Source organism: Phalacrocorax carbo, chromosome 7 (genome assembly GCF_963921805.1).
Source record: "Phalacrocorax carbo chromosome 7, bPhaCar2.1, whole genome shotgun sequence".
NCBI classification, from domain to species: Eukaryota; Metazoa; Chordata; class Aves; order Suliformes; family Phalacrocoracidae; genus Phalacrocorax; species Phalacrocorax carbo.
This window is the reverse complement of record NC_087519.1, coordinates 25,444,506-25,459,782: the sequence shown is the minus strand read 5'-3', so window position 1 is coordinate 25,459,782 and position 15,277 is coordinate 25,444,506. Positions and strand designations below refer to the sequence as shown.

At 46.7% G+C, this 15,277-nt stretch overlaps 1 protein-coding gene across 3 annotated transcripts; it reads right to left on the bottom strand.

Moving 5' to 3' along the window:
* Positions 1-3,955: 3,955 nt before the first annotated feature.
* Positions 3,956-14,049, bottom strand: D2HGDH (D-2-hydroxyglutarate dehydrogenase). Of its 3 annotated transcripts, none has more exons than XM_064457068.1 (10): positions 14,033-14,049; positions 13,220-13,620; positions 12,581-12,638; positions 10,423-10,562; positions 9,542-9,735; positions 8,327-8,495; positions 7,153-7,296; positions 6,594-6,736; positions 5,638-5,803; positions 3,956-4,426 (listed from the first exon to the last, which is right to left on the bottom strand). In XM_064457068.1, exons 2-10 carry the CDS (start codon positions 13,611-13,613, stop codon positions 4,167-4,169), a joined length of 1,668 nt encoding a protein of 555 aa, XP_064313138.1. In that variant the 5' UTR covers positions 13,614-13,620; positions 14,033-14,049; the 3' UTR covers positions 3,956-4,166. The 3 variants fall into 3 exon arrangements, with proteins under 3 accessions (XP_064313138.1, XP_064313137.1, XP_064313141.1); XM_064457067.1 differs by lacking the exon at positions 14,033-14,049 and adding an exon at positions 13,875-14,015; XM_064457071.1 differs by lacking the exon at positions 14,033-14,049 and having other exon boundaries at positions 12,581-12,679; positions 13,220-13,355.
* Between the last annotated feature and the right edge of the window lie 1,228 nt (positions 14,050-15,277).

Here is a 15,277-nt window from a genome sequence, read left to right as displayed (position 1 = left end):
AAGCATCATTGAGAACATGGAAGTGGATAATACTGGTGTTTAAGGTCTAGGAAAGTTACTATAAAATAACCCTACGATAACACCTCCCCTTCTATTCCCTAAGGGAAGTTGCTGTCTTGTTTAGCTGAAACGGTAAACTTATATTGAGCTTAAGGATCTTCATGTGTAAAAAAGGTGGATAAATGTAGCTGTGCCAGAATTTCCCCGGCTACAGCACCAGGTTATCTGTCAGCCCTGACTCCCTCCCCAGCACTCTCTCCATACATAGCTGAAAAAGCAGTATGGAAAGTTCCACTTCCCAAAACCAACAATTCATGTGTACAGCCTGTATTTTAAACAATTACAGTCAATGGTCTGGGGGGCGGGGCGGGGAGGGAGGAAGAATGGCATAGGAAAAACGCAGAGAATATAATCAGCCCAATCCAGAAAGAACGAGCTGCATCAGCTTAACTTCACAGAAGGCAAATCCTGTCAACTTCTTCTCTAACAACCTCGCAGACTTTCTGCATTTTTGCATCACCTGATACACAAGCAGCACAGGCTGACTGCGTTTCACATTGTCTTCTCTTTGCTAATGATGCTTTGCTCACTCCACTTAACCCCAGAATATGATGATCAGCTCCTCTCTGAGTGGCCCTGAGGAACGAAGGGAGATGTGGGGATTGCACTGATAGCGGAGAGGGAGTTGAAGAGACCAGAGGGCAGGCCTACATATTGGCACTGCAGGTCGCATAACCTATGGAGGGATGTCTGTTAAAGGCACCCATGGGGCCAAGTTGAGAGGGATGTGACCTTAGAACTGTATCATGAAGGGTGCTGCAACACAGTGCTGAGCATAAGCCATTATCCTTAATGCAATTCAACGGCTTGCAGCCTTGTAAAGACAGTGTTCTGGTTCAAAACAGAAGGAAAAAGACTGTAGGATGACTTTCTTCCAAGAAAAAGGCTCCTGTTGGAACATCTATTTTGCTGCATTGTGGAAGAGCAGAAATCACTGAAAAGCAGCTAATGGAGAAGACAGCTATTGGGTAAGACAATAACCTTTCCTAGTCTCATGGAGTCCAGTGTGGCCTCCCAAACCAGTAGACCTGAGTAAAAACCATTGACCACCACCCTCCAAGCACAGCCTGTGAGCCAGTGTCCTACCCATCTCATAGACCTGGCCTGCGCCTTGCCAGCTTGTCCAGAAGGCTGTGGGAAACAGTGTTGAATGCTTTGCTGACATCCAGGCAAACAACATCCACTGCTCTCCCCATGTCAGCAAAAAATGTTATTTTGTTGTAGAAGGTGGTCAGGTTAGTGTGACACGACTTACCTTTGGCAAATCCCTAGGCTTTTCCCAACCACCTCCTTCATTTGGATACAACAGAGCCTGGGTTAAGAGTGACATGTATTGGTAAATACAGACATGACTAGCAAACACTGAGTAGACCGGAAGATGACTCACTAGCAGATGGCTTGGACTGCCCTCTGATAACAGAAGGGTGACAAAGTGGTTTTGCACACCAAACTGTAAATGACAATCTCTTCTGTCATCTCAAAACAGACAGACTGTAACAAAATACCCCCCAACAAAACCAATTAAAAACCCCATCTTAGAATATAATAGTTCAGTTGGAAGGGACCTACCATGATCATCTAGTCCAACGGATGACGTGACCACTTGAAGGGCTGACCAAAAGTTGAAGCATGTTATTAAGGGTATTGTCCAAATGCCTCTTAAACACCTGCAGGCTTGGGGCATCGACCACCTACCTCTCCTAGGAGCCTGTTGCAGTGTCTGACCACTCTCTCGCTAAAGAAATGCTTCCTAATGTCCAGTCCAAACCTCCCCTGGCACAGCTTTGAGCCATTCCCATGCGTTCTAACACTGGATGCCAGGGAGAAGAGATCAGCACCTTCTGCGCCACATCCCCTCTTCAGGAAGCTGCAGAGAGCAACAGCACAATGAGGTTGCCCCATAGCCTTCTTTTCTCCAAACTAGACAAACCCAGACTCCTCAGCCACTCTTGGTCTTAGAGGTCTTTTCCAACCTTAATGATTCTATGATTCTATTCTATGCCTTCCAGCCCATCACCAGCTTTGTTGCCCTCCTCTGGACACATTCAAGGACCTTCATATGCTTCTTAAATGGTGGGGCCCAAAGCTGCACACAATACTCCAGGTGAGGACACACCAACGCTGAATACAGTGGGACAATCCCCACTCGTGGATGGCTGGTTCTGCTGTGTCTGATGCACCCCGGGATGCAGTTTGCCCTCTTGGCTGCCAGGGCACACTGCTGGCTCCTGCTGAGCCTGCTGCTGACCAGCACCTGTGGATCCCTTTCTGCAGGGCTGCTCTCCAGCCACTCCTCTCCCAATTTATACTTGTGCCTGGCGTTACTCTGTCCCAGGTCCAAAATCCGGCACTTGGACTTGTTAAATTTCATGCCATTGATGATTGCCCGATGCTCCAATCCATCTAGATCACTCTGCAAGGCCTCTTGTCCCTCTGGAGAGTGAACAGCACCTCCCAGTTTGGTATGGGAGCAAACTTGCTAATGGTGCATTCAACTCCTGCACCCTGATCACTGATAAAATATTGAACACCACTGGTGATTGGTCATCAGGCAGATATAGCCCCCTTTGAGCTCTGCCCTTCAGCCAGTTCTTCACCCAACGCACCGTGAACTCACTTGTCCCACAGTTGGACAACTTGGCCAGAAGGATGCTGTGAGGGACAGTATCAAACGCCCTACTAAAATCTTTACTAAAAAAATACTCAAACTGAGGAAACAGAGAGAGTGCCTGGGATTTGTGGAAGAGCAAGCAAGATCCCGAGACAAAAGGATTGTTCCATAATAATCAGTGACTCCTAAGAGATATAAGAGACATGTCCAAACATCCCTTATCCTCCCTATCCAGTGTCCCTATCCAGACCATATGGACACGCAGCACAGGTGACGCATGCTTGTGAGGGAGGATGCAGAACTGTTCAGAAAATGAACATGAGTAAAATCAGCCTACTTTAAAAATAGGATCACCCTCCTCTTCCATTAGCTCATGTGCTGAGTTCTGATACTTTCCTACACCACCATCTTCTTTCTCTCACCCTCCTGGTTGAGTAAGCCTATTTTTTTATGCACCTTTTGCAGTCAGGGGGCCTCCTGAATGCCAGACAGGCTGATTTAATCTTCCTACTCTTATTTTCCCGACTACTGTCAGATCTTCCAAGCTGCTTTTGGGTAACAGCTGCCTGAACCATTCTGTGGCCTCACGAACTTGAGCAGGGTGCTGGATGTGGGCACCAGTCCGCCTACCAGCACGGGAGCCTCAGAACCACCTCCACCAGAGCAAGGGGGCATGTTGGGAAAATAAGTTAGTACTGGTATGCACAGATATCTCTTTTGCCTTAATGCACTACATGCACAGTACAGAAAAAACTCTGGGCAATTTTAACATCACTGTCATTATCTCCACCCAGCCTAATCTGGTTTGCTGGTTGAGAGGGATAAAGATTTTACATATCTCTGTAAATCATTAGGATAATGGCTCTTGCCCTTTCTGAGAGCACCCTCTCTTCTCTGGCCAGTCCTTCCAGGACTGTAAACCTGTACCTGCGTGCTGTATATGGGACAACACTGATGCCTGTTGGGGACAGCCTACAGGTGGCATCACAAAAGAGGCCATAACCTGCTGCTGTTGTGGGCTTTTAGACAAGCATATTAGATCAAAACGAGTGAGGAAGAGCAACATTTTCACTCGGAGATGGCTGTATAGCACCACAGGTTCTTATCCTGTGCCTCTGGTGCCTCATTTGCGCACCCCAAGTGAGAAAATGCCTGCTATGGCTGGCGTCACTTCACTAATAAATCAGAGCAAACTAAGGGGAAAAGAAAGCTGGAATATCCACACACAATATCTGCATGCTTGGTTTCAGTGTTTCAGATTAAATAGAAACCCACACAGTCAAAACCAGTAACATGCTCTTATTCAGAAATAGTGGGCACCCCTGAAAGAGAAACCACATTCCTTTACTTGTTCCGTCACGCTAAGGAAATAAAACAAGGAGCATTCCACATGCTTGCTTGATCCATCAGTTTGCCTATGGCGAAAGTGCAGTTACTGAGCTAGAGATGCCACCCTCATGGATGGCATCTGCTCGCTTCTCAGTGCATGTTGCTCTCAGGAACTGGAGGGCAGCATCTTGTACGGATTGAGGATCCCTTTGGGGTCTAACATGGCTTTGAAACGCTGCATTAGAAAGACTGCCTCTTTGGGTTTGCTGTACTGAATGAACTGCTTTTTCTTGAAGCCCAGTCCGTGCTCTGCACTGATGCTGCCATTGTATCTTGCAGTCCACTCATACACAAATGGCTCAATGGCATCCAGCAGGGAACAGCTATAGCACTCCGTCGTGATGTTCAAGTGCAAATTTCCGTCTCCTGGAAGAAAATATTGCAGAGGTGGGTCTGTAAGAAAAACTCAGTAGCCCTGCAATGGTGACTCATTACTGTCTCTTCCATGTACTCAAACAACAGTGCCTTTGTTAGTCTCCAAACTGCAAAAAAGGACAAGTTACTGTCCTTCTACAAACACCAGGCCCCTCCATGTGCAAATAATTCAACTAGAATATTTGTTTTTCCATGCTGTCAGTACAATATTTGAGGAAGTGTCCTCAGTTAAGCTACTTGCAAATTCCTATTCGTGATTTTATAATCCAAACGACTGTGTTGCATTAATTATTGTCGCACTACCAAGAGAGCCAAAGACTTTCCTAATGGTATTTCGTAATGATTAGACTTCAGTACAGCCCTTCACCACCTCTACCTCCCTATTGTGTTTGTGCAATGTTCTAAATGCGCTTTGGCACTGTGTAAACAGAAACAAACCAAGCGGAACATTTTCTCCTTTTGCCACTTGCGTGTGTTATGGTATTTGATTAAGCATATAGTTGCTGGGTATTCAGAAGACAACACACAAAAAGATAAACTCAACCCACCCATTCTCACTCTGGAACTTCTTCCTGCAGCCCTTCAAAGCACACAGCCTAATCCTCAACACCAAGACCTACCAAAGCCAGCCTTTGTCATGCAGACTTGTCTTTCAAGTAGTCTCAAATCAAGCATGCCAATGAGTATGTTGGGGTTTTTTTGTCGCTAAGCTACCAATTTACCTCTATGTAAAATCAAATTAGTTTCAAAGCATTCTCACAAATGTACCGGCCTTCCTTTGCATTACTTTTCTCACTTGCTTTCGGAGGGTTAATGGCTCAGATATAATTGATTTCCAATATGACTACTCACTTTGGACACGAAAGTGTTTATCTACCAAATGTGTCTAAGTGCATTAATCAATTGATGGTCCAATTAGACAACCTACATACTTAAATAGAGAGTACAGAGCAAGAAGATACAAATGACCAGTTCAGTGGCTGGCTGTCTAACAACCTGCCATTAATATATGTAATACGCTTTGAAAGCAATGAAATTCAAACACAAAGATCCTTATGCATCCTCCTCTTCTGACAGCTCTCGGCTATTTAGTCTATGCCTCTTACCAATCTAAAAACGACCTTTAAAACTACTAGGAAGTTGCACAGCAAAACCTGGAGCACAAAAGAACAATCACCTCCTTTCCCAGCATCTATACTTACCCAAGTGGCCGTAGCCCACCACGTTTTTGGCACTACAGCCCAGCCGAGCCCTTGTGTCAGTCACGAGATCATACAGCTTTCCCACAGGGAGGGAGATGTCATATTTGTAGACATAGCCATCGTGAGTGAGGGCTTCTGTGATTCTCTCCCGCAGGCTCCACAGCATCTGATGAATCAAAGAGATCCAAATGAACCAAGTACCTCCTGGGTTCCATGCTTTGTGGCATGAAGAGAAAAAGAGCCTTGACTCTGTACATATAACATCAACTTCTGATTTCCCTTGACATCCTCTGCCTCTTGGAAGCTAGTAATAACGTGTTCTTGGCAGCATTGTGCAGTAAAGCGATACATCAACTCTTCAAGCTTGACGGTATCCCAGATAGAAAAAATAGGCATAGGCAGTCTCTCCAAAGCTGGTTTGGGTTTCCCAAGAAGTGGGGATGTGCCTCCTCCAGTTTAATACTGCAAGGGTCGGTTTGGGAACTGGGACAGGAAGAAACATGGGTCAGTGTAAAAGACTCATGTTCACTGGGCAGACACAAATCACTCTCCTCCTCTTGCTCCCCAGGACCACAGTCTCTGGCTCTAACACAGTGTCACGCTGGCCTAAAGAACTTCGCTCACTCCTGGCCTCACTGACAACTCAGCTGCTGGTTTTGATAGTTTTCAGGCAGTGTGGGTCCTACCCCACCAACAACTGAAAGAGGTAATTCATTATTCTGATCTTTTTAAGAGAGAAAACATCCACTGAAATCCCAAATACTGAAGCTTTCTGGGAAGAATCAGCAGTAGTAAGTATTCTCTCTTAGTGTCGTTACTCAATATGCCAAATAAGCTACCAGATCACTCAAGGACATCTATACCAAACATCAGTCAGAACATTTCCCTATTAAAAATACAAATCCAAGTAGAGCATCATGTCAAAGAGATTTGCACAAAAGCAAACAATGACTTGCCTTTATTTTCTTATCATCCGTTGCCACAGTTCCATCAGCAACCAAACCACAACTCATGGCCTGTTCTAGGAAACTGTTCAATTTTTCTTCATCATGGGTTGAGTTGGAGCCCGAAGTTTCAACTAAAACATAAAAAGGGCTGCCTGAAAGTGATGGAGAACAGAATAAGCAGATGCTCTGGGCTGAAAGCACAGGAGTTTAGTGCAGGTTCTGGAGCTTTTCCAAAACTTGGCATGTTTCGTGAAGTCGCTCTACTGCCCATATTCTCTAGTGACAGGCAGAAGGGCAGCTCAGGTGGCAATCTTTGGTCTGTAAGGCACTTCACATACATGCTCTATCTTTTACCTAGCCACTGCTTTTCAGAAAACTAGCAGTTTTGTGGGAACAAATAGAAATAAAATGTCATCTTTAAAGACTTCCACCAAATGTGTCTGGAATTGAACACTGGGTAAAAAAAATATGAGGGATGCCCACATGCTCATAGACAGAGCTAAAAACTAAAGCTAAAAATCCCCAAACAGTACAATGCCTCTTTCTACAGCACAAATGGCATGGGTACCTGTCACTGGGCTGGACAGCTTGAGATGTCTCTCAACCAGTTCCATGCACTTCTCATCCATGAACTCGTAAGCAGACAGGATCTCTCCCAGCATGGCTCTGCAGGTTGTAAATGTTTCCAGAACCTTAGCGAAACTCTGACACCCTTCAGACAGAAAACAGAGAGGAATCAGAAACAAAAAACAACCCCCCAAAACCTTGTAAAAAGTTTTAAAAAGTCTATCAGGCTTCAAGTCATCTTTACCATCTCTAGAAAATGTAAACTGCTACCCTGTGTGGGTTTAGATCAGCAGTTCCTGTAATGGTTAGAGCTGGGAAAGGTTTCAGAGCAGAACAGCAAGAGGATATAGCAATCAGTCTTTGCTGTGGCAAGGACCCTCTTGAACACTCTAAGACAGTTCATACTAAAATGTATGCCCCACTCTCAGTTCTCAGCACAGGCAAGAAGGCAACCCAAGAGAAATGTGAAGGCCACTGTAAGAGTCCAGGCAAATTCCAGGGTTCGCTGCGCATATTCCACAGGTCTGCAAGCACTTTGAGTCTACTCATCCTCTCCTAGGAGTCATCTCTCTGCTTTCAAGGCCACATCTGACAGAAGCAACCTGTTTGAGAAGCCCACACTGGCTTTGGAGGTTTTTGAGAAAAAAGGTGAAGGCTCCCCACAAACAACTCTCTTAAACAGCTCTGGTAAAACTCAGAAGCTGTTTTTAAGCAGCTGCGCATGGCCATGTACCATGATGACCCAGACCCTGACCTGCAGACTTGACTTCCCAGCCCTGCCTTGTCACTATGTCACTATGGACTCACCTGGTGACCGCTGGATTGTGGCTGCTTCTACCTACAGTCACCAGACCTGCCCTGCTTACCTCCCTCTTGTACTGTCCGACCAGGCCCTTGTCAGTGAGGGCACTGTCCTGCCTGCCTCTTCATCCTGCTAAGCTCCTGGCTCCCCTTCCTTTGCAGAGCAACAAGCCCTTGCAGGTATTTTAGACATTTACACCACAGATATAAAATATCTGCACAGGTATTTTAACATACAGCATCATAATATTTCTCAGAAACAAGCAGATGCTGGTAATCCAGCTCAGCAAGCTAATCAGTGCTTTCTTCTCTCCATTCCTATTCCCTTCCCAGCCTCTGAATTCAGGTGTACAATTATTAATATTAGCTCCTACCTAGGAATGCCAGATTCACAGCCTTAGGTTTCTGAGGACAGAGTATGGAGACAGCAGTGATAACTCCCAAGGTCCCCTCAGATCCGATGAAAAGCTGCTTCAAATCATAGCCAGTGTTATCTTTGCGCAGAGAAGCCAAGCAGTCCAGAGCTGAGCCATCAGCCAGCACCTGTGGGAATACAGAGACCTAGTCAAAGCACCTACATAGAAATCTGTGGTCAAAAGCTTCTCTACTACCAAGCTGATGAAAAGTTGCCACTAGCCTTGAGCAGTGGACACCAGCTGCAGCCCATTCCCACAATCTCGTCTCTGTTCCTCCATTCCCAGCTCTTCCTCCCCTCTATATCCTACCTGAGTCTTCCCCCAGACTTTTCTGCTTCTTATTTCACAGTGCTGTTTGCACATGTTCCAGCAGGACAAGTAATAACAGATGACTGAGTTTGCTCTGCTTTTTTTTACCAGCGGTGGAGAAGATCAGCCATTTTTTTGCAGCCCTAGCTCCCACTATTAAACAGAAACAAGGAACTCTATTTGAAACAGTGAACATAGTTAACCAGAATGAAATATGCCCTCTACCACGTGAGCCTTAAATCAAGGCTGAATGTCTCTAAGACATGTTCTTAAAGGCTGCTTTGATGCTAGAGGGACTAACCTGAGAGACAAAAGCTCTTCTTTCTGGGCCTACACAATAAAACCAAACCAGGCTTTTGCTACCTAATTTATTTCCTATTAGCTCTCTCCTCCCCCAGACTTTTTTTAGAACCTCTGACCCCAGCCTTTACACACAGAAGTACAGGCCTGTAGGGCAAAATCAGGCTGAGGAACGGGAAAGACTCTAGGAGAAAGCCAGCAGCCAAGCAAACCCAAAGCAGACAGCTCTATTAAAAGTTGAGTAAGCAGCCACTAGAAGAGTGCTGTAGGATGGATTTAGCAGTGTTCCACAGAGGAATAACCTCCTGCTGGCAACTTGGGATCACCAAATCCCTCCCACCTTCTTCTCCAGATTATAAAACCACCTGATATCAATTCTGTCAGAAAGGGCAGAGGCGGAAGCTGGAAACCGCTCAAAAGAGCCATACAAGGAAAAGTTAAATTCCTCCAGGCTTCCACACTCACCTGCATAATGGATAGCTAAGAGCCAGAACAGCAGGGAACAGGGTAAGAAGTAGAGGGTCAAACACAGAAGGGGACTGCCATGTACTCGCCTCGCCTTACCACTTCCAGTCCTAGCACCGTCCCTCGGAGAGAGCCGTATCTCAAGAGCCGTAAGCCTCCAGCGTTTGTGGCCACATTACCACCAATGTGACAGCTACCTTTCGCTCCCAAGTCGAGTGGCATGATAAACCCCTGCTCCTCCAAGTACTCGTTGAGTTTCTCTAAGATGCAGCCAGCTTGGCACACAAGGATTCCTGAAACATAAATGTCCTGCTACAAGCTGAGGCCCAAGAAAGTGCCTCCTAAGGACACAGGGTAAATACAAGCAGATAGCAACCACCTCTTCCTCCAAAATTTTCTGGGGTTCAATTTAAATGCACCAGAAGTCCATGCATGCTACAGGGCATTGTCCAACCCCTCCTCAAGCTGAGGGGAGCTTTGCCATTGCCTTAACATTTGGTCATCCACAATTCTGGACTGGGAAAACACAACAAGATTAAGTATATCTCTGCCTGTTTTTCTTCCCTCTCCCCGTCCGAAATCCTCAAACCAGCCTGGTTCCTAATGCTCCAAATCCAAACAACCTGTAAGTTTCCCCCATCCATCCCTTCCCTCTGTTAGTGTTATCACGTGCCTTCTTCAACACTGTCGTTCTGCTCCACCTGCTGGGATTCTTATCTAGGTATATAGAGGTAATAGGATGCCCATGTTTCTCTTATCTCTTTCTTCCTCTTACTGCCACCAGATGTATTTTTATGTCTGCTACTGTTATAACCTAAGCATTATATCAGCAGCAGGAGATTAGATGAAACAAACCTGTGACGCCGCTTACGATGCTGCTGGGCTAAACCTTGCTGATCCTGCACTTATCGTCTCCCAGGCAAATGGTTGGGTAAGGGCCTGGGCCTCATTTCTGTGCCTCATGTCTCTATGATATTTACCAGACACGTTGTCAAAACTGATGATCTGGTTCATGAGAACAGTGGAGAGAATGATCTCATCAAAGACGGGAACGCTGCCCCCGACAAGGCCCGTGTTGCCCCCCTGTGGGTTCACTGCCAGGTTCCTCTCATAGCAGTACCTGAAAGTAAGGAGGTTTCTGAAGTCTTACATATTTTAAGGCCATAATCCAGTCTATCAGAAGAATTTCACTTCCACATGAGCATCTACTGTTGTGCGAATGCTCAACGCTCCTTAAAATCAAGCAGCTTTTAGCCTTATCGTAGAATCATTAAGGTTGGAAAAGACCTCTAGGATCATCAAGTCCAACCACCAACTCAGCACCACCATGCCTCCTAAACCATGTCCCAAAGTGCCATGCTCCAGCACCTCAGTGTCCTTCTTGTACTGAGGGGCCCAAAACTGAACACAGTACTCGAGGTGTGGCCTCACCAGAGCCGAGTACAGGGGCACGATCACTTCCCTGCTCCTGCTGGCCACACTGTTCCTGATACAAGCCAGGATGCTGTTGGTCGCCTTGGCCACCTGGGCACACTGCTGGCTCATGTTCAGCCGGCTGTCAACCAGCATCCCCAGGTCCTTCTCTGCCAGGCAGTTTTCCAGACACTTTTCCCCAAGCCTGTAGTGCTGCATGGGGTTGTTGTGAGATCTTACAACAATCTGTTGAGATCTGTTTAATCTTAATAAAGATTAAATTGATACAAAGGGACAGTTTCACTGTAAAAGTGAGAAACACCACTCCCCACTAAACCCATGCAGCACTGAGCAAAGGAATGAACACTTGGCGATACCTCCATGCATATCTACAGATCTGCCACAAAACATCTGCCTGGAAACCACAGCTCATTCTGTTTATAATTAACCCATTGATGTATCAGTCTCTGTTAACAAGTTTACTTCCTCACTGGGCTCTGACAGGTGACCTCTGGCAGTGGTTTAAGACATTACTGCCCTCCTCCTCCCCTCAAGAAATTAACGCCCTGTAGGCGACAAAGCTTGTGCAACTATGCCTCAGCTGCTTCACCTTCCAGCCTGCCATTTCCCCGCAAACATCCTCTCCAAACTCACAGAAGTTCTTGCACAGCAGGTGGCACAAAGCTGCACTGCACCAGCAGTTACTTCAGAAGCCTTGACTTTACTTATCGGTTTTAACAGTGCTAGGAGCAGGTCCGTTCAGCTTTTAGCTCTTCAGCCAAACAGTGATCCTGCATACTGATGCCCAACTGGAGCTGTGCTCACACCAGCGAACCAGGGAAGAGTTCCTACTGATGTAGTGAACAAAACATCAGCTCCTCAAACGGCCTGATTCTGGCCTAACAGAATCACAGGTTGGAAGGGACCTCAGGGGTCATCTAGTCCAACCTTCTTTACCTTTTCAGATGGACCCTCCTGAATCCTTCAACACAACCGCTCCTCTTGAGCATGGCTACAGCATCTAATTTTGACAATTCAGTAGAGCAGTAAAGTCATCAATACTGAATCCACTTGTTAATCTCCCTGCCATTTGTCCTCCACATTAAGCACTCTCAAGACCCTTCTACCCAAAGCGATCAACATTGATTTGGGAAGTCTGCTGCTGCCAGGAGTCTGCTGACATCTGGCCAGGAAAGATGAATTTTATTTTGTAAAACAACTGAAAGTTTGGCCTTTGTTTCTGCCCAGTACTGACACAACACCATCACCCCAGAAAAGCTGAGGGCCAGGGAGAGCACTGGGCCTGGGAAATACAAGGCACAGGCTCAAGCCCCTTTCTGCCTTGAAAAATTTCAGCTCCCTGTGTGAAAACATTCCTAATTAGGAACCCGTAGGTTTTTCTAGATGAGCAACACTGCCTACCCACCAGCACATGCAGATCCCCAGGTTAGCAATAGCATGCACCGACTCCCACCTGGGAGCAACTGGAACAAAAGGGACATTGGGAAGCAGTGGGCAGCCCAAGGGCAGTGGGGATATAAAGAGCAAAAGGGAGAGCTGAAGTCACCAGAGCTGAACCCCAAGACACGCAGTCAAGAAGAAAACAGCTTCAGTAATTCCAGTGGTTCAGCAATTAGTGCCTGAACATCTAGAAGTTCCCCTTCACCTCTTGGGCTAAACCTGAGTTTCCTTATCACAAGGTCCAGCAGAAAAGATGCGCATTACCTGAGAGCTTGAGACACCTCTGCTGTTGTCTGCGGCTTCAACATCAGCTTGCTACAGCCTGCAATGAAAGCAAGGGACTCTCAAGGCAAGTTGTGGGTTCTACAGAGATCAGAAAGAAAAAGGTGGTAAAGCATGACATTTGAAATAACACTCGCTCCACTGTGAGGCAGAGTCATTTTAATCACTTTTAAAACAAACATTTTCAATAGTAGGCTCTCCCTTAAAGCAATGTAAAACCTTTGCCTGCATACATAGACTTGGTTGCCAGTGGGGGTAATGGGAGATGTTTTATGATCTCATTAAATCTTTGACAAAAGTAACAGAAAATTCACAACACTTGTTTTCTGAGGTTCAGCCAAAACTTTAGGAACTGTTAAATGAACCAATTTGTTTCAGGAAAAAATTAATAAGTAAACAGCACTTAGATTTTTTTTTTTTTTAATGAAAGCCTGAAAGATTACCAGAAATCAGGTAATCCTTGAAGGAATATTTTCTGTGAGGAAAAGTCATTTTGCCTGGTCTGTAAAGACATGGTCTGCTATAAACAGAGATGAGGTTTTCTTTGGCAGACTTTTCATTCCAGTAGCTTAACGGGAGAGGAGGCTTTACTAAAACTGAAAAATAAGCAAACTCACTTACCTCGCACTGATTTAAGCCAGTCCACATTAAATGGTTTCAGTTCTTCCGGATTTGTGATGACTCTACCTGGCATTATGCGCTCAAAGAAAGCCACATCGCTCTCGGACAGCTGGGAGAAGGGCAGGCGTTGCACTCTGTAACGCTCACTAGTCGGCATAACCTCCTGGAAGCTGGCCGAGGCTGCGTGCAGCGGCCTCCTCCCCCGAGGCCTCATGCCCCACGGCCTGGAAACCACCCCTGTGGGCGCACCTGGCTGTTTCCACTGCTGAGCCGTCCGCAGGCCCGAACCCACGCTCTTCTGCGCCAGGCTCCTCCCGCGGAAGCTTGTCAGCCATCTTGGCTGAGCCCAGTGACTCCAGGCGGAGCGGCGGGGCAGAGCCGAGGAGATCCCCATGGTCAGGCTGGAAAGCAAAGGCCTGGCTCATGTGGGAGCTCCCCTCCTCGCCGCCCCGGCTCTGGGGGTTGCTGCCCCTAGGGGTGCCCTCCCGGTTTGCGAGGAGCCGGGAACGGGCCCCTCTGTGTGTGACAACCCCGCGCCCGGCGACGCCCGGGGCTGGGCGTGTGTGTGGGGGACACCCATGGCATGGCGCCTGACAGCAGCTCTCTCTTCCGCCGCGACCACCCGCCCGCTCGCCCAACCCCAGGGCTCACGCACCCGTCGGGGACACGGACACACGCACAAAGCCGGCCCGCCCGCCGCCGCCGGGCCTGGCGGCTCAGGGCCCGTCCCGGCGCGAGCAGCAGTGGAGGACGGGCGGGAAGGGGAAGCCGCCGCCCCCGCCCCGCCCCGCCCCGCCGCCCGCCCGGGCTCACCCCGCGGGGGGAGGCGGTCCCCGCACCCCGTCACCTCCGCCACGGCGCGGCCTCCTGCAGGCCCTGGCCGCCACGGCACGGCCGCTCCCACCTCACCGCCACTCCCAACATGCTCTCGCACACTTGTTCCCAAAAATACTTTATTTATAACAATATATTCATTATCTATAACATGATCCAAAAATACAGATATACATTTTTACTTTACATTCTTTTTTTTTTATAAAAAGATATTCTCTTCCATTTACAAAGGGAACATAAGATCTAATTCCTTTAAAAAATAGAACGATCAGGTTAAAGTTGTTTCATCTCCAGTTTGGACGAGCTACAATAAAGCTGGACCCCACAGGGTAGTTGGGTGTTTCGACAGTCTTTAGTGGAACATTCCTTTACATATCACAGTCTTGGTCACCCTTCTCCAGAAAAGCATTTTTAACACCCTACATTCAAGATTCAGGAGAAAGACTTAAATCATTTAGTAAGCAAAAATGAAGGTTACCAGTATTTCTGTCTATAAGGAGTTTACAAAAAAAAAATATCTCTAAAGCCAGGTGTAAGTGGCCAAGAGATGCTCTGGAGCCTGTCAGAGCCCCTGTGCAGATATGTTCTGAGCAGGACAGTTTATTGCTGGTACCAGATGTCAGATGTTCTGACATGAGAGATGTTACATCGCAGAGGAGTATGTTGTAGCTCATATTGTTCAGAATTCCTAGCAAAGTATCCTTCCTTTTGAGGGCTGATGCTGCCTTCTAGAGCTTATTTTTCTTTTGCTTTGCTGTCCTACCTGACCATCTTTTCTGAGCTGAGGGTGGTCAGCTTTGCACTTACTCATCCATAGCTGCACATTTCTGTAAGGACCCATTTTCCAGCAAGACGTCCAGAGAGGTACAGTGGAATTGTGAGACTGTTTCAAATCAAATGCTTAATCTCTGGTGATACCACTACTAATAAAGCCTTAGGGGAAGAGGAAAAAAGAAAAAAAGAGAGAGAAGTTGTATACAATACCATTGGATGGAAGAAAATAAAACCTGAAATGGCATCAACACTAGTCTTCAGGATGCAGTGACACTCCTGCATTAATCCAGTGTAGTAGGTCAATGAGGTACAGGTCTCACTCACCGGTTTCTGAACAACAGGCTGGCTCATGAAGGCATCATGATTAAATTTGCTCTCAAAAAAAAAAAAAGAGGCACAGAAAAAGGGCTGGCTGTATATCTACATTCAGGTTTGTGTGACTGTGCTTTT